Source organism: Paroedura picta, chromosome 4, assembly GCF_049243985.1.
Source record: "Paroedura picta isolate Pp20150507F chromosome 4, Ppicta_v3.0, whole genome shotgun sequence".
NCBI classification, from domain to species: Eukaryota; Metazoa; Chordata; class Lepidosauria; order Squamata; family Gekkonidae; genus Paroedura; species Paroedura picta.
The window spans coordinates 26,536,050-26,555,411 of NC_135372.1; the positions used below are offsets into that span (position 1 = coordinate 26,536,050).

The 19,362-nt window shown below is 47.6% G+C and overlaps 1 protein-coding gene across 5 annotated transcripts in view; it reads left to right on the plus strand.

Annotated features, from left to right (window-relative positions):
* NFIC (nuclear factor I C) overlaps nt 1-19,362 on the plus strand; it is a 155,038-nt gene that overhangs the window by 13,637 nt on the left and 122,039 nt on the right. Inside the window, exon 1 of one of the 5 annotated variants that reach the window (XM_077332049.1) lies at nt 17,166-17,189. The exons of the other annotated variants lie outside the window; for them this stretch is intronic. Coding sequence (XP_077188164.1) covers nt 17,181-17,189 — 9 coding nt within the window. The 5' untranslated portion in view covers nt 17,166-17,180. Of the gene's footprint in view, nt 1-17,165; nt 17,190-19,362 lie in introns of those variants that run through there. 5 annotated transcript variants of the gene reach the window in all.

The following is a 19,362-nucleotide window of genomic DNA, read 5'->3' on the forward strand; positions in this document are numbered from 1 at the left end:
AGATGGGAGGTCTCCTGACATATGCATGCATGCAGATGTTGATACCCAGAATCAATCTTTGTTGGCCTTCAAGGTTCCATTGGACTCTAACTTCCTTCTGCTGCTTCAGACCAACATGGCGACCCACTGGAATGTATTGGAAGACATGTGCAGGGTCGCCAAAGCTTATGCCTGATATAAAACTGGGTCTTATAGGTGCCACGGGATTCTAACGTCTTGCCAGTCTCTGAGATAGATTCTTGTTTTCTCCACATAGCCCTAATCAGCCCAACTCTAATATGCTAGTGCATTTTTGTGGTTGGCTGGGCTGCTTTTGTTGGAGTGAGCCCGATCACAGGGAGCTAAGGACAGAGATGAATAGGGAGAAGGGCTCAAGGAAGAGTTTGGTCCTAAAGGGAGGGGGAGAGTTTAGAGAGGCGGACTGAGAAAGGAAAGGAAAAGGAAAGGAAAAGGAAAGGATTTATTACCTAGAATCCTAGAATCCTAGAGTGGGAAGGGGCCACACAGGCCATCTAGTCCTGCCCCCTGTTCAGTGCAGGATCAGCCTCAAGCATCCAGGATAAGGATCTGTCCAGCCACTGCTTGAAGACCATCAGTGAGGGGGAGCTCACACCCTCCCATTCCACTGCTGAACTAGACTCATAGAATCCTAGAGTGGGAAGGGGCCATACAGGCCATCTAGTCCCACCCTATGCTCAATGCAGGATCAGCCTCAATTGTCCAGGATAAGTCTCTGTCCAGCAGCTCCTTGAAGATGGCCAGTGAGGGGGAGCTCCCCATCCCCTTTGGCAGTCGATGTATTTTATTTATTTCATTGGTTTTTGTTTTATTTATTTATTTATTTATTCATTTATTCATTTATTTATTTATTTGTTTGTTTATTTATTTATTTATTTGTGAATTTCCTGCATTCTGCAGGGGGTTGGACTAGATGACCTTGGAGGTACCTTCCAACTCTGTGATTCTAAGATTCGGTTTGGTTTTTAACTTCCCCTCTCAGGCAACCATCTCAGGCCTGTTTACAACAATTCCAGATAACGGTAACATTAAAAACTAATAACATTTAACATTAAATATTTAAAATATTTAAAATACTTAAAATCTCTTATTCAATAACGCTGCTGGTCTCTGCTGTTAAAAATAACTCTTCTCCTTTCGCATCTCCAGGAGGGGAATTTCTACGGGCATGGCAAAGATGTAAGGAAACACAATAGCCAGTGATTTTTTAAAAAAAGAGGCTGAAGTTTGTCATCCATTTAGATTGGAACATTTAGACTTTCTAGACCCAAGTCTCCCTTTCACCCCTGGGACTCAATAAGCTGTAAGCATATGGCAGGAAGTGACAGGACTTGACAGTCAGGAGCAGGGGTAGGCAAACTGTGGCCCTCCAGATATCCATGGATTACAATTCCCATAAGCCCCATCAGGGGCTCATGGGAATTGTAGTTCATGGAAATCTGAAGGGCCACAGTTTGCCTACCCCTGGTCAGGAGAGAGGAAGAGCGCAAAGAAAATGCAAAACTGTCAGGATTCATGGCACAGACGATATTTCAATATTCACCCAGCTCAAAGTTGTAGCATAAACTCTATACATAGAACACGGGGCTTCAGCTCACAGGCATGGGAGAGCTTTGGATGAATATTGAAACATTGGAAACTTGCTAGGATAAGTTTCACAATCATAGGAGGAAACAACCACCGATGAAAATTCAGCCTTGAAAACGGCACAAATCTAGAGTCCGTTTTGGTTGCTTCGTGAATCATTAAAATAGAGACAAGACACATTTTGATGTTGGATTCAATATCTTATTAAGGAGTATTGTATCAATATTATATTGTATACAGATTTTGATAGCCTGGGACAGGTTCTCTCTTTTTTCTGTTAGTACATTTATTCAGAACCACCTGTTTTTTCGTGTTGTGATGTCACATAGGGCAGGTGAAAGTGGGTTTTTTTTTTTAGAGTTGTGGTTGTCCGAGTGTGTGTGATAGGCAGCAGCAAGCTAGGGGAGAAGGAGGAGAACAGCAATATAGGAGAGGTCCAGAGTATGATATAGTTTGTGGTTGCCAGCTCTGGGTTGGGGGATTCCTGGAGATTTGGGGGTGTAGCCTGGAAAGATGGTATTTGGGATGGGGGGACCTCAGTGGAGTATAATGCTATAGAGTCCACCCTCCAAAGGAACCATTTTCTCCAAGGGAACTGATCTTTGTAGTCTGGAGATGGCAAAACCACCAAAGTTCAGTAGGGCCTGTAAAATGGCACTTTCCCACCAGGTAAATGGTTGAGGTGAGGGCAAACAACTAAAACCATTGCCCCTACCCCTCCAGAATACACGCCCTCCAGCAGCTCATGGGAGTTGTAGTTCATGAACCTCTGGAGAGCCAGTTTGCCCCCCCACACCAAGCTATATTAAAATAGATGTTGGTGTGATGGCTAAAATTTATAGGAATAAGAACAAAGTGATACAATTGGGGCAGTCACATTGATAGTTTGATGGTTTTTACTGTTTTTTAATCATTTTATATTTATGGAGAATTTTAAAATGTTGTCCACTCTCCCAAGCCTATTAGGGAAGGGTGGTTTATTAGCCTAATAAATAAGAAAATTAAAATTAAAATTAAAATTAAAATTAAAATTAAAATTAAAATTAAAATTAAAATTAAAATTAAAATTAAAATTAAAATTAAAATTAAAATTAAAATTAAAATTAAAATTAAAATTAAAATTAAAATTAAAATTAAAATTAAAATTAAAATTAAAATTAAAATTAAAATTTGTATTGCTTGCAATTACCGGCAAAGTTGTATTTCCAGCAAATCTCCTTGCTCCACTGGGACATTGGTAACCCTGTTTTAGCTCAGATGCTTGGGCCAGTGTTTTGATAGGAGACCCATGTTGAATCCAAGGCAATACCGAAATAAATACAAGAGGAGACAGGAGTCCCTGAAGGACAAAGGAAAAAATGGGCAATGGGGTGGCTAAGAAAAGAGGATAAGAAGAAAAAACATTGCAGAAAAATATAAGTGAGAGAAGGCCAAAGAGAAGCATCTAAGAGACCGTTTATGCACTGGAGGTTCCATGCCGGGCTGCAGGCTGGAGTTTTAGCCGTGGCAGGTTGCCCCACCTCTTCCTGCACTCACACGGGGGAGCTTTTGCCCCAGTGTGCCTCATCTGCCCCCGATTTGTGCTTCTGCACGGGAGCTGGGGCAGTGAAGTTCCCAGTGCATAAACGGTCAGAGGCAGGACAGGCAGAGAAGCTTGGGAAGCCACGGAAGTCACACACGGATTTGAGGACCCAGACAAAGTTTTGGTGGCAAAGTCTCCAGTTTCTGTTTCAAGGAGTGGAATTTCCTCCCTAACCTGCCCAGGGAACTCTTGCCAGTACTACCGGATGCATTGAAGCTGCACACTGTTTCCCCAACGTGCTGGCTCTGCCGTTTCATGGGACAGCACACACACACACACAAAGACAGACGCAAGCAAAACCGAAATCTCTTTAACGTTTAACGCTCGCTGAACAGAAGGTCATGAGTGCCAATATTAAAATATTTACTCTGGTTTCCTTAATGGCGGTAGGGTTAACTTTACTTTTCGGAAACGCTGCTGATTACGCCAGTGGGAAGGGCACCCGCTTGGAAGCCGGGGAAACAAGAAAGCAAGTCTTCTGACATGAAAGAGAAAGAATGAGGAAGGCGACGGGGAAAGAAAGGGCCCAGTGTTTTCTCCAAACAATTTGCCAAACCAGAGGGCAGAATCGAAAACTGTGTCGCAATCTTATCTTTCTCTCCCTTCTTCTCCTTCCCCTACCTGGACCAACTCCGAAATGTTCCTTTTGGCATTCCCTGTTCCCCAAACAACTGGGGCTGATGAGGGGTACTCTGTGTGTGTGTGTGTGTGTGTGTGTGTGTGTGTGTGTGTGTGTGTGTGTGCATGTGTGCACAGAGAAACCCTGCGTCCCTGACTTGATGTGTCTTTGCAATAGAACAAAAAAGGGAGAGAAAAGGAGGGGAGCTATATCTGTGTAACTGGGCACATATAAAATTGTTCAAACTGGTAATTTTAATTCTGTGGTTGGAGAAAAAAATTCTCCCATCTGGTAGACACTAGGGGTGGGTGGGTTGCAAAGCAGTGGGGTAGGATTGCCAACTCCAGGTTGGGAAATCCCTGGATATTTGAGGGGTAGCATATGGGGTCTAAAGGTAAAGGTATCCCCTGTGCAAGCACCGGGTCATGTCTGACCCTTGGGGTGACACCCTCCAGCGTTTTCATGGCAGACTCAATACGGGGTGGTTTGCCAGTGCCTTCCCCAGTCATGACCGTTTACCCCCCAGCAAGCAAGCTGGGTACTCTTTTTACCGACCTCGGAAGGATGGAAGGCTGAGTCAACCCTGAGCCAGCTGCTGGGATCGAACTCCCAGCCTCATGGGCAGAGCTTTCAGACTGCATGACTGCTGCCTTACCACTCTGCGCCCCAAGAGGCTCTACCCAGTACCCAGCTTGCTGGGGGGTAAATGGTAATGACTGGGGAAGGCACTGGCAAACCAGTGCGTCTGCCATGAGTCTGCCATGAAAATGCTAGAGGGAGTCACCCCAAGGGTCAGACATGATTCAGTGCTTGCATGGGTCTAGATCAGGGGTAGTCAAACTGCGGCCCTCCAGATGTCCATGGACTACAGTTCCCATGAGCCCCTGCCAGCATTCACTGGCAGGGGCTCATGGGAACTGTAGTCCATGGACATCTGGAGGGCTGCAGTTTGACTACCCCTGGTCTAGATGGACCATTGGTGTGATCCAGAAGGGCTCTTCTGATGTTCTTATCAGGGAAGGCCTTGGCCTCTCTGCCCTGTTGTTGGCCCTCCAGAGGAATTGATTGCCCACTGTGTGAGTTAGGATGCTGGACTAGATGGACCACTGGTCTGATCCAGCAGGGCTCATCTGATGTTCTTATCAGGAAGGCCTCAGCCTCTCTGCCCTGTTGTTGGCCCTGTGTGAGGCAGGATGCTGGACAAGATCAGGCTTTTTCAACCAGGGTTTCGTGAAACCCTGGGGTTTCTTGAATGGCCCTGGAAAGGTTCCCCAAATGCATAGGAGTTAATTAATATCTTATATATATTTTAAATTTGTTAAACATTTAGCAGGTGGTATGACCATATATGTTCATGTCAACCTGTGCCCCCTCCCCAAATGGCCAGTGCTGGGCCTGGGAAGAGGAAGGGCCCCAAGTAGGTGTGTGCATATTATGCATAATTGCACCACTTCTGGGATTTCTTGAAGCCTGAAGAATGTAAAAAAGTTGGGGTAAAAAAGTTGGAAAAGGCTGGAATAGATCCAGCAGGGCTCTTCTGATGTTCTTACCAGGGAAGACTTGGACTTTTGTACTCTGCTGCTGGCCCTCCAGAAGACCTGGTTGGCCATTGAGTGAGACAGGGTGTTGGACCACTGCACTTATCCGGCAAGGCTCTTCTGATGTTCTTATAAAGGTCTTGGTCTCTGCCCTGTTCCTGGCCCGCCAGAGGACACGTTTGGTCACTGTATGAGGCAGGATGCTGGATTAGATGGACTACTGTTCTGGTCCAACAGGGCTCTTCTTATTTTTGTATGTTCTTATGCTCTGCGAATGACTCCCCGTGCTCCAAGAGTGATATGGGACCTTGGAATACCCTAGTTCTCCCCTTCCTGTAAGCCCTAGAAGCCTCATAATCCAGCAAGCTGATTGAAGCCAAATTGGTCTGCATCTGGCCAATGCTTGGACAGGAATCCTGAGTGGAACAAGCTCATAAGTGGGCCAAACCATAGTAAATGCAGCATATCCAGTGTTTTTTATTTTGTTTTTAAAGATAGATTCCCAGGAATGGAGGGATTTGGTTCATTCATGGGCTGATAAGGTTGCCAATTCTGGGTTGGGAAATTCCTACCGATTTGGGTGGCGTTTGTGGATGAGGGGGTCTAATGGCATAGAGCCCCCCCCCCCAGGCCATCATTTTCTCCAGGGGGGAACTTATCTTTATTGTTCAGAGGTCAGTTGCAATTTTGAGAGATTTTTTTCTGTCCTATCCTGGGGCTGGCAAACCCGGATGAATTACAAATATATGTCCCTTCTGCGTATTACATAAATGGGTTTTTCACGCTGACATTTGTGAAGCCCTGGGGTTTGTTGACAGCCCTGGAGGGGTTTCCTGAATGGGTGGCAGTTAATTTTTAATATATTTTTAATTTGTAAAATATCTATTGTGATACGACCATATATGGTCATGTCGACCCCCCAATGGCCAATGCTGTGGCTGGAGGGGGGTGGGAAGGGGAGGGGCCTCGGGTGGGCGTGTCCACAGCTCTGCTTCCCAACCATATTCTGCATGATTGTGCCACTTCTAGGATTTCTCAAAGCCTGAAAAATGTTTCAGGGGTTTTTCAGGGGTTAAAAAGTTAAGAAAGGCTGCTCTGGGTGGTGGCTGAAGACGTCCTGAGATTACAACTTATCTCCAGGTGACGGGGATCACTTCCCCTGGAGAAAATATCCTCTTTGGAATGTGGCTTCTATGGAATGGTCCATCCCGTCCCCAAACCCCACCCTTCTCTAGCTCCGCCCCATAATCTCTCGGTATTTCTCAACAGGGAGCTGACGGCACCCCTATAAAAATATTTGTAATCCCCAAGAGAGCTATAACAGAGAGCTGGAAGGTTTCCCCCCTCATTTACGGTTCCTGTTTGTCTGTCTATTTAGGCATCTTTTGGGGCTGCTACTTCAAACTGGGCAAGCCGGAGCAAGGCCTGACTGGAGAATCCTCTGGAGTGGGATCCGTCCCAAATTTCTGCTTGGCAGCGGGTTGAGGGTTTTGAACCTTGGCCTCTCCCATTTCTTAATAATTAATTCACATTAAGGAGCTTGTCTGTTATGTGTTCCACTTAATATTTCTGGTAAGGGCTTGGAGGAGGAGCATGGTCTCATGGCTTAAGTGCCACTCAGCGCTTAACACCCACTCAGGGCGGCTGTCCCGCCCCTGAGTGCATCCTCCCCTAGCTTGTGGTCAAGTCCATTTAGGCAGGAGGGGAAAGGCCGCGGACCCACGCGGGATCTCCCACGGACCCCCATGGGTCCGTGTACCCCCTTGGTTGAGAATTACTGGGTCACCATGAATCAGCTGTGACTTGGTGAGCAAATAGGGTTGAAATTCCTGATGTCCTGGGACAATGCTTGTTATGGGATGGGCACCTGGGGAAAGATTTCACGTAGAATCCACGACATAACCATACAATCTGCCCTCTGCCACTTTTTCAAACTTATCTCTGTAGTTTGGAGTTGCAGTCCTGGGAGAACTCCAACTTCCACACAAAGATTGGCAAATTTAATAACAATAGAAGTTGTTGATTTAATGGATGGACCAAAGAATGCAGGCGCTCCTGTGCTGAGTTTACCAGCTGGCTTTCGAGAGGCATGTGTTGCTACCTCCGAAAACCAAACTTGTGGTTAGCCATAATACAGGCTTGCAAAGAGCAATTTGCTTCGCTCATCCCAAGGCCATTCTTATTGGCAAGGCTGAAAGCGGATTCTTTCCTCGCTGTTGGGCGAGACAATCCCAGTCTCAGTTTGTGTGGGCAGGTGGGAAGGGAAATGGTTTCGTGGGCTTCTTGGCCTCAGGCTTCTTCTCCAGGCCCTGGTAAGGACAAGAAGATGACGTCTTTCATGTAGACCACGTCCCGGTGCCAGAAAAACAAAGACAGATTTTTCAAAGGCATATGGTTTTAGTCTGTGAAGAGAAAACACCCCTTGTGTTCAGCCCCCCGTTACTTGTACAAGCATCCCACTACTGAACTCAAAAATGCTCGACTGGTGTTTGTAAGCATTCAAGGGGGGAGTGTGCAAATGTATTTGTTATGTGCGCACACAGATAGGTTACCCTCCACCGGTTCTCTCCTCTTCCAAAGCTTCAAATGTTAACTTATGATGGTGTGTGTGTGGGCATAGGGGTGCCAACCTCTGGGTATGGTCTTTATATCTCTCAGTTACTTCTCATCACCAGTTCTCTTGCAGGAAACGGAGGCTTCAGAGGGTGGACTCTATGGCATTGCATCCCTGCTGATGTCCAGACCTTGGCCACCCTGGGCTCATCTCCCAAATATCAGGAATTTCCCAAGTTGGAGATGGCAACTTTAGCTGGGGGGGGGCATTCCTGCAGGAGATGGCTCTTAAATGTTGCTTGAAAATTACTAACCTTTCCCTTAGAAAATGTGGGAAATTTTATGAAATAAATGCATCATTTCATCATATGTGGCGGACCTGCCAGTGGGAAAGGAAATATTGGATTATAATCCATGATGAAATGCAAAAGATATTGAAAATCATATTTACAATGCACCCAAAACGTGTGTTATTAAATATGACAACAAACAATATTAAAATGTACAGTGAACTTGTTAAATATATGGTAAGAGCTGCCAGGATTTTATATGCATCAAAATGGGGAAAAAAGAAAGAAAAAGAATCTTCACCTGACCTCGCAGAAGGGACAAATAAAATGATAGAATATGTGTCAGTGGCAAAATCAGATTTGATCTGATCACTATCAGATTTGAATAGAAGAGCAGGATGGAAAGAATTAATTGATATTCCTAACTGATGGAAATATGAGCTCGAGGGAGGAAAATTATAATTTTTGAAAAACCTATAAGATATATTGCGACATATCATCTTAATCATTTTCATAGTAACTTTCTCCTTCCCTGCCATGTCTTCTTATTTTCTTTTTTTTCCATGAAGGTGATTTTTAATAAATGGATTAATGCATCATTTTACAGCAAGCCTTTCCCACCCCGACCTAAAGAATAGGATTTTTTTAATGTTCTGATCTAATCTCTTAGTGTTGTCTCCTTATATATGCCAAATATATGCCAATATATGTCAAAGCATTATTTTCTTGTTTTCTGAAGAAATAAAATCGATTTTAAAAAATGAAAAAAAAGAAAAGAAAATTCAAGAATCCATTAAGGATGCCCTTAAAAAGACTAAACGTGTGGAACGTTCATGAGTCACCCCTCAAGTTTTAAGAACTTGTGACTCTTGAATCATGCCCATCCACAAATGGCTAGTCTAAGGTGCTCCTGGGCTGAATCTGCACAGAGCTTTTATTCCAATCCCAGGTCGATTCAGTCCCTGACGTCTACACTGAATGCAATTTCCATTTTGATTTTGGGCTATTTAAATTTTCTCTCTGCAACAAGCATGCTTGATCTGGAGTGACCCCACCTTTCCCCCGTGATATCCTGGAGTGGATACAACCCTCGATATTTGAAAAATCAGCATGAGTAAAGGTGCAGTTCTCTGCTTGTCCCGAATTAACTTGCTGCCTCAAGCCTCCAACGCTGAGGAAAAGCCCTGATTGGCCAGGGCATCAGTTCATAGGCCTTCCTTGTTCCCAGTTTGCAAGGCTTCCCTTAAAGGGGAAGCTCTAACTTCTCTCAGCAGGGGCTCCAGAGGCCATAACTTCTCTCTGCAGAGATTTTCCTCTCGGGTTTGTTCCCCCTCCTCTGCTGTCTCTAATCCTCTCCCCCCACCCTCTTCAAGAAAAGAAAGAAAGGGATTCCTGCTGCAGTTGGCTCTCCCCCCCCCCATTCTGAGCTTCCCGAATCACGTACAGAACACTTTTCTGTTTCAATGAGAGAGGGGATAGAGGGAGACCCGAGTTCAAATCGATCTGAATTCAGCAGGATCCACAAGAGAATAAACAAAGTAAGTGCAGAATCAGCCCTGGACTTTTGCTCTTTTCTGAAGAAATGAGAAGTGACTCAAGAAATCTGCTCCCTTACCACAAATTTTGTTAGCCTTTAAGGCACTGCAAGATTCTTCCTCTTTTCCACTGCTGCAGATGAACATGGCTACCCACTTGATCTGCCCTCTCCTTGGCACTTTTAGAGAGTCAGGGAAGTGTCTGTGTGCTCGCCTCAAAACAAAATGGAAGGAGGAAGGAGGTTGAATTTTCAAACACATTTATTTGTGCACACTGCGAAATTTCACCCAACAAACGACTGCGGAGGCCCCTCATGGACTTTTAGACAGCATCTTGGTTGATGTGGACTGGTTCAAAGTCTTTCCACCTCAACAGGGAACCGAAAGCTTGTTGTTTATGTTATGAGCAATGGTGTAGGGATGCCAGCTTCCAGGTGGGACTTGGGGATCCTCCGGAGTAAGAGCTCAGCTCCAGACTAAAGTGATTGGATCCCCTGGAGAAAGGGGCTGCTTTGGAGGGTTGACTCTGGGGTATTGTGCCCCATTGAGGTCCCTGTCCTCCTCAGGTTCCATCCCCAAATATCTAGGAGTATCATAACCAGCCTATTCTGCACACAATAGATAATGCACTTTCAGTGCACTTTAGAAGTAGATTTTCCTGTTCTGCACAGGAAAATCCAGCTGCCAAAGCACATTGAAAGTGCATTATCCTATGTGTGTGGAATGGGCTCTGGTTTGGGCAACCCTGCCTCCGTCCCCTCCCAGATGCAGGGTTTTACCCTGTCTTTTTTGTTCCTGGTATTTCGGAACAGGCTGTGTGTATGTGTGTGTGTGTGTGTGTGTGTGTAGGGGAGGTTAGTTTGTTATTCCTGGCTGGTAGCTGTGGAACCTCATGTACGACTTCCTTATCTAAGCTACATGCTGCTAATTATTGAAGCAAAAAAGCTTCCAGGTTCAGTGGCAATATACCTCTGCATTCTAGATCCCTGTGATTCGTAATAAGTACAACGTAGGCTCTAACTAGCCCAGAATTCTGTTTCCAAAAGTAGCAAACCAGCATCTTCCTCCGTTATTCAACCCACCCAGAAATGTGTACCTGGGTTCAGTGTAGCAATCAGCCTATTGCTGTTGAAGAAGAAGAGTTAGTTTTTATACCCCGCTTTTCACTACCTAAAGGAGTCTCACAGCAGCTTACAATCGCCTTCCCATCCTCTCCCCACAACACGGCCCATTCCGCACATGTGGAATGCACTTTCAGTGTGCTTTTGCTGCTGGATTTTCCTGTGCAGAACAGGAAAATCTACTTCGAAAGTGCATTGAAAGCACATTATCTAGCATGTGCAGAATGGGCCCAGTGAGTCTGAGAGAGCTCTAACAGGACTACTCTGAGAAAACAGCTCTAACAGGACTAGGACTAGGACTATTCCAAGCACACCCAGCGCACTGCATGTGAAGGAGTGGGGAATCAAATCTGGTTTGCCAAATTAGAAGCCACTGCTCTTAAGCACTACACTAAGCCTCATGAATATACCTAGTCCTGTCCCCCCCCCCCAAAGTGCTGTCTGTTGATCTGTCTGGTTGCAGGGAGTCCCGTAAGTAAATTGCATGTTCCTGTCAACCTCCTGGATTTAGGAGGCCAACGATTTTGCTGGGAGGGCCAATAATGTGCCCACTGGTCTCTCTGCGAGCTCTACGTGCCACATAAAGGAGCGCCTTTTAGTTGCAAAGGGCTCTTAGGCATCCATGCCAGCTGAGATGTGTTTTTGTGCCACAAATAGATTTATTGGTCAAGTGTCCAATGCTTTGAAGAGCGCATAAATATTGGATTAGCCTTCGTCACCTGCCCGCGTCCCATCCCCCCTCTTCTGAACACAATCAGCCGCTAAGACCCAAACAGCTTAGGGCAGGGGTAGTCAAACTGCGGCCCTCCAGATGTCCATGGACTGCAATTCCCAGGAGCCCCTGCCAGCAAATGCTGGCAGGGACTCCTGGGAATTGTAGTCCATGGACATCTGGAGGGCCGCAGTTTGACTACCCCTGGCTTAGGGTGTATCTCTGTCTTTTTGTCCGCGTGCAGGGGTAGTTTCAGGGAGAAGCAGCAGGAGAGCTAATATCTACTTGGGGGGCTTCTTAGACGTCCTCTCTTCCAAACCCCTTCCCATGCCCAAGTGCTCATGCGCACATTCATAAGACACAAATGAAGTCATAGCTACAAAGGCATTAAGGTTGCTTTTGGGGGGAGGGGCAATGTTTAAATAATGCACTTGTGTGTATCAGGAATCAGGCTGGGGGAAAGATGCAAACGAATTAACGAGATTTATCAAAATTGCAGCAATGAAATCTAGGATTTATCTCCACCAGAATCCATGTATTAGAGAATGGGACTTCGGAGTTAGAAAGTGCAGATTTAGTTCCAGGAGTCGATTAGAGAGTTGGGTTGCCAGCTCTGCACTGGGAAATACCTGGAGGTTTGGAGGGTAAAATGTGGGGAGAGGGAGGTTTGGGGAGGGGAAGGAAGGACCCCATCAGGCTATAATGCCATAAACTCAACTCTCAAAAGGAGCCATTTGCTCTGGCCGACTTGATTTTGGCTGTCTGAAAGATCAACCGAAATATCAGGAGAGATCCAGGTGCCACCTGGAGGTTGGCAACCCTAGGTAAGAGGTGTGTGCAAACTGATGGGACCAGCCAAAGACAACGAAGACGAACATTCTGGGAGCAGTTATTAGATACAACAACCTATACAGGTGTCCCTCTGTATAACCCGAAGCATTTAAATGAACAACAGGCTTTGTTAGTTGCTGTAAGGAAGAAAAAGGTTATTGGACCAGTGGTTCTCATTGGGGGAAGGAGAGAATTTTAAGGAGTGTCAAAGGTGGGGTCGCTAAATGGAACCTCCGGGTCCAGGAGCAGTATGTCTTAATGTCAATGACTGCAGGAAAAAGGAAGTTGGCGGGCTTCCTGTAAGCATTGCCATGCCTTAGTCCAGTAACATTTTGGTCTGTTTCAGTGGAGCTTAGAGGCTGTGATCACACCGGTAGAAGGAAAGGAAGGTATAAGCAAGGGAAGGGAAGTACCAGACATACGGAGAGGCCCTTGCCGGCTGTGCGACCAATCCCGGATCCTGCCGGTTACAAGGATCTCAAGGATTTCTCTTTGGTTGGTTGCGCGTGATTTTTCTCTCTCTGCCAGGCCTCGGCCCTTAGCGGGGAAGGAAGTACAACGTGTGGCGTGCCCTTCGCTTAGCTCATCGCGGCTATAGATAGCCGGCATTCAACAGGGGCCTGCAAAACACCAGTGCCCGTGGAATGCTTCGGGCACGGAGTCAGCCGGCTTGGACCACGTGGCGATGGGAGGCACCAGGGAGGCCAGGCAGCGGCAGGGAAGGGAAGACCTAGAAAAACAAAACACCCGAAAGTGATCTGAACGGGGCTTTTGTCCGACCCTCGAAGCCAAGAGTCATGGAACGTGCTGTGCTAAATGCTCCTTTGGTGAAGCTGTTGACACGTGGGCTTGGGGTTTGGTGGAACAGGGCCAGATCCAGGGACTCCCCTTTCCTGCTCCAGTCACCACCAAGATCCCTTAGCTTAGCTCATGCCTTCCTTCCAGCCCACGGGCCACCTCCCCCCTGCTCCCCCCTGTCTGTGTCATCCCTGTATTGGGAGGCGTGCCTGAGGAACTCGAAAGGTTTGTGGCTGATCTCCCGATGACAGAGATAATTCCCATGGAGGAAATGGAATAGAGCCCAAGCCCTCTCCGCCCACCCCCAAACACACAGGATTTTCTCAATGTAGAAGGGGTGGCCCTGATCCCCGGCCCTTTGGTGAGCTTTCCCACCGACCCTGTGGCTTCCTCGGTGATGCTACGCGGCACGCGCAGATAAATTGGCATTGAATTGGATTGAACAGCACTTATGCGCTTTTTCAGAAAGGCAGCCGCTACGCCTTGTCGGCAGGTCCTTTCCCTAAGTCCCTCCATTTCTGTTTTGCAGGGCTGCAGGGATAAAAAGGAAGAGAGGGGGATAATTGAATCAGGTCGGACTGCACGAAATTTCCTGCCATAAAATGCATAATTCACTTAGGGGATTAACCGCCACAAAATGGCGGCTTAGATTGCTTTAAAAGGGGATTGAGGCAAATGAATGGAGGTCTGGGCCGGTCTGTCGTCGTTTAATTGCCACGAGCGCAAAATGGAGCCTCCACATTCAGGGGCAGTCTGTCCTTGAAAGCCCATTGCCACAACAGGGGCAGGCTTCCTCCTCTGTTCCCCTCCTCTGTTTTCGAGGGGCATCTCATTCCAGCACAGGATGAGAAGGATCTTTGTCCTGAACCACATCCTTGTGTTGATGTGAAATTATTTCAAAAAATAATTCACAACAAGGCTTCCCCTGGGCTTGTGCAGAGTAGCAGCAGGCCTGCCTTTGTTTGGCTCAGATCAGAAGGAAGGGCCCAGGCTGTAACATCAGGCTGAACCTCTATTTTAAAGTCCTGGCTTTTCCCGGGGCCTGATTTCCAATCTTTTTGGCTTCCGTCTTCTCCTTTGGGTTCCCTTGCTGCTGGCCTGCAGTATTCTTGAGGCTTGTCTCTCTATGCCTTTCCTGGGAGGGAGTTCCCTAGCTTGTGGCCTGCTGCCTCCCTTGCTTCCTCTCCGGTGCTGCCATGTAATTTCCCCCCCACACACACACACATACCTTGCCCCACACCGGTAATAGAGTTCCTGGCGGGCTCGTAATAGAGTTCCTTGGCAAGCTGTTTTGTGAATACGTTACACAAATGGATTTGGCAGGGCACACTGACCCTGGATCGCAACAAGGGAAGTTTCCTTCATCTGCTTGAAACGTAGACGTGCTGCAGCCGGAATCCAATGACGCTTTTGCATAAGCTTAAATGGCATCATCACCTTGAGATGCTGAGTTTGTGTGAAATAACACCTTAAGCACACCATGCTATCTTTTGGGGAAATGTTCCTTGTCATTTGGGGGCGGCTCATGCCTGCTCACCTGGTGAAGATGTCAGCCTCCGGGTGCAACCTGGGGATCCCCTGGAATTGCGGTTCCTCTCCAGACTACAGAGATCAGTTCCCCTGGAGAAAAGGGATGCTGTGGAGGACAGGGCCTATGGCATTGGTTGTACCTAGGGATGCCAGCCTCCATGGTCGAATCTGCACCTTGCTTTTTATCCTTTCCCAGCTTGAATAAATCCCTCCCCTCTGCACTGAATTTGATTTCCATTTTGATTTGGGGCGCTTTAAATTTTCCCTCTGCAACATCCCTCATTGATCCGCGGTGACCCTGCCTTTTCCCCCCGTGATATCCAGGAGTGGATATAAATCGCTATATTTGAAGACCCAACTTTTAAAGCCCCCAGTACAGTGTAGATGTGCTGCGTTTTGCAGATTAACTTCCTGCCCCATGCCTGCAATGCTGATGTAGCAAAGCAGTCTTCCCTGATTGGCCAGGGATTCAGTTCAAAGACTTCCTGGTTCCTGGCTGCAAGGCTTCCCTCCCAAGACTTATTTTTGCCCTCATTTTGGGATCTCCAGGAGTCCACACTTCTCTAAGAAGAGATTTGCCTCTTGGATTTATTTCCCCCTGTGAGTTTGCTGTCTCCAACCCTCTCCCCCCCCCCTCTTTCAGGAAAAGAAAGAAAGAAAGAGCCTCCTACTGTGCTTGGCTCCCCTCTCTGCTCTGAGCTTCCCCAATCAAGTGCAGAACACTTTCTGTTTCAATTCGGGGGGGGGGATAGGAAGGAGGAAGACCCGGGTTCAAATCGATCTGAATTCAGCAAGATCAACAACGGAAAAAAACAAAGTAAGTGCAGAATCAGCTCAGTGAAGCCCCTGGAATTTCAGCTCATCTCTAGACTACAGAGATAATTTTCCCTGGAGAAAACGGATGCTTCAGACTGGTGGGCTCCATGGCATTGTATCCCACTGAGGTCCCTGTCCTCCCCAGACTCCATCCCATATCTCCAGGAGTTTCCCATCCTGTATTGGTCACCCCTATGCCCATCCAGTCCCCTGTCGGTGGCCATGGGGGATCTGGCAACCCTATGATGCTTCGAGGTATGTATGAATAGGCTTAGTTACAGTGGAACAGAGTTACTCCCCCAGCAGAAAACAACAGCGGGGTGAAAGCACTGGCAAAAAATATAAAAGAATATTAAAAGAACATTCATTCCTCCTCCCAGAAGAGGAAAAAAATTCAGCCTCAGCAGCCATTGGCTGGGCTGCTGTGATGTCAGGAGGCAGCCAGCCCAATGGGACAACACGAGGGGGGAGGAAGAAGGAACGTGCAGTCCTTTTGGTCCATTCACACAGTCGATCCCCCAGGGAATATAAGTGCGAAAGGAGCATTAATATTTCAGGGGTATAATATAGAGACGGAATGATAGACATCTAAAAAGGTTGCGAGAATCGGATTGTGATTTAAGATGTATTCAAAAACAACAAATGTATTTTTTTCGTTTGACGTATCTTCCGTATTTTTTTTCTTTTTTTAATTTTCAGGGTTTTTTTTTAAAATGTCAAATCATTTTAATGTCAAAGATCTCGGCAAGATGGAACGGTAGATTTTTAAAGTTTTGAAATCGTCTGAAAAATAACTGCGCCTGCGTGCGGGTGCCGGCTGGCATGCTTGCACCAGTGCCAGCCCTCCCCTCCGCAGCATTGGCCAACTCAGGCGTCTGCGATCACCGAAGCGGCCGAGGCATGCTGAAGGGCCCGACCCTAATTGTGATGCTTGCTGCCGGCGGCCATACTGTACAGAGCAGGGGTAGTCAAACTGCGGCCCTCCAGATGTCCATGAACTACAATTCCCAGAAGCCCCTGCCAGCATTCGCTGGCAGGGGCTTCTGGGAATCGTAGTCCATGGACATCTGGAGGTCCGCAGTTTGACTACCCCTGGTACAGAGTATGGCTCATTACTGAAGTGTAGCACCTTGTAGCCGACCTCGTGGATGTTCACAGCTTGGGCCTCCATGTCCTTTGAATGGTTGCCAGTCGATGATTACTTCCGTAATGGATTTCCGTTGCATTTTTAGTTGCACGTCTTAAAGATTTCCCCTACGGTGCCTCATAAGATGTTTTCACATCAGCAACCCTCTCCCCCCCCCCCCCGGCAGGAGAGCTCTAGTGTCTTGCTGGGGCTGACCCCTCTCCTTTGACCGACTCCCAGCTGCATACCCAGAACAGAGATCTTCCTTGCTTGTCTTCCTCCAGACTCTTTTTTTTTTTTCTTTCCTTCCCACTCTTATGAACTTTTCACCCTCTGATCCCCGGACGGGAGACCCATGATCTTGCGCCAGCCAATCCCCTGTGTCGCGGCCAGCTCCCTCCCCGCACAGAAGTCCCAGGCTATTTTTAAACTGCCAGTTAGTTTGCGACGTGGTTTGCTGGCCTGGTTTCCCACCGCCCCCTCCCGTTCTTTGCTGGAGAGGAGCAAGGGGGCAACAGACGGTCATGCAGAGGGTGAGTGGGGCAGCAAAGAGGGGGGGAGAGTTGAAATGGTAGGAAATTGGGGACTTCCTTTGGCCAAAGCCTAGGAAAGTTTGTCAACTTGGTGTTTTGCTGCTGGAAACCAGAACTTGGCTTCCGGCAGCCCGAGGAGTCACCATTTGAATCTGGCCTCAGGTTTAAGCCGGGACTGGTTTTCAGTGCTGGGAGTCCTGCGGAGATAGGTCTCTTGAGCCTGTGCAGAGGGCCGTTCCTTTTCTTTCCCACAAATAGGGAGAGGCAAATCTATGCTTCTGGGAATCTGGGTACATTTCCCCCAACCACCCCCAGTATCTTGGAGTCTGAGCATAAAGAAGAAACTGTCTTCAGGTGTGATGGATTCAGGTGGGTCGCTGTGTTAGTCTGAAGGAACAGAACAAAGTTGGAGTCCAGTGGCACCTTTAAGACCAACAGAGTTTTATTCAAGGTCTATGTTTTTGTGTGTGTGCACGTGTACATGCAAGCTTATCTATACCTCTATAATCTGTATCTGTACCTCTATAAATAAAACAGTAAGAGGGTGCTGGGAGGAGCCTGGGACTCACCGCCTAACCACCAATCAGGTTGGCTGTCCCATTCCTGATTGGCTGTCCATCCAATGAACTAACAATCAGGAAGGATGTCCCCTATGCATCCCCCTTCAACTTCTTCCATTTGGAAGGAGTTCCAGACCAGGCGGAGGGCCTTGGACTGTGGGCTGTTAGGGAGAGGAGGGAGGGAGCCCCTGCCAATGCTCTCGCTGCCCCGAGCAGCTCCAGCTGCAGCCATGCCAGGCCTTGGTAGGGCTGCCGGGGTGGCGGGAGGAGGAGCAGACTGCTCATCAGTGCCTCCTCATCTCCCTGGAAAGGCCCTTTTGGGGATCGCGGGGGTAGGAGCGGAGTCACCCCTAGCATTTCCCCCCCTGCTCTGAAAAGGCCCCAGCAGGCGGATTATTCCTAATTACCAATCTATAACTACGTTGGCCACCCCAAGTAACAGAGGGGAAAGACCTTCAGGAGGACTGGGCATCTTAGTTTCCACCGGCCTACAGGCACGAATCACGAAGATAGCTCCTCATACTAACTGGTTCTTATATGCCTCTTTTCACTACCCGAAGGAGGCTCAAAGTGGCTTGATGTTACTGCTGATATTACTGCTTGGTCAGAACAGTTTTATCAGTGCCGTGGCGAGCCCAAGGTCACCCAGCTGGCTGCATGTGGGGGAGTGCAGAATGGAACCCAGCTTGCCAGATTAGAAGTCTGCACTCCTAACCACTACACCAAACTGGCTCTCTTTTTTATGGATATTATGGATAATATATATATTTTTTATTTTTCTTTTATTTTTTACATTTACCCTCATTACGAACTCATTCTCAGAACCCCTTCGGAAGGGAGCGGAGTCTTTTATATTCTCTCTCGTAAATAAATATCCTTCTGCTCTATTCCTTATAGGAGGTGACTTAGATGCCAGGCTAGGGCATAATGGGGAATGTTTGGCTAAGGAATTTCAACGTGGCCTTCCGATTTCAGAAGGTGAACAGCAATAAGGTTCTTCTTTCGAGGAAGAGTCTAATTTTGCTGGAGTGTGCTTGTGGCGTGTCGATTGTAGCCCGTGGACATCTGGAGAGCCACAGTTTGGATCGCCCCTGTTCTGGAGTCTCTCCATAAATTCTAGAGTCCATAGAGTCTAGGGATTCTCTTGATGGTAACCCTCCCACATTTCCATCTTTCCATTTCTCTCTCTTATCCATAGGTAATTGCAGCCAAAGTGGTGGGGGATTCTAGAGCAGTAGTCCCCAACCCCCAGTCTGGGGACCGGTACTGGTCCGTAGATCAGTCGGTACCATGCCGCGGCACCTCCTCATCCTCCCCGGCTGCTGCCTCGGGGGCTGCCCTGCCAGTCTGCTGCCGGCTCACCTTTGGTGCTTTTCAGTGGCTGCCATGGCTGGGGCTCCCCCTTGGCACGGCACTACGCAGCTGCTGCTAGCAGTGCTCCCCAGCTGGTGGCAGGAAGTCAGGGGCGCCGTCAGGAAAGCAAGTGGAGCAGGGGCTCAGGCAGCGACATCCCTCGGCAAAAGAGTACCCCCCCCGGACCTCAGTAAAATTATCAAGCATTGACCGGTCCCTGGTGATAAAAAGGTTGGGGACCATTGATCTAGAATAGAGGG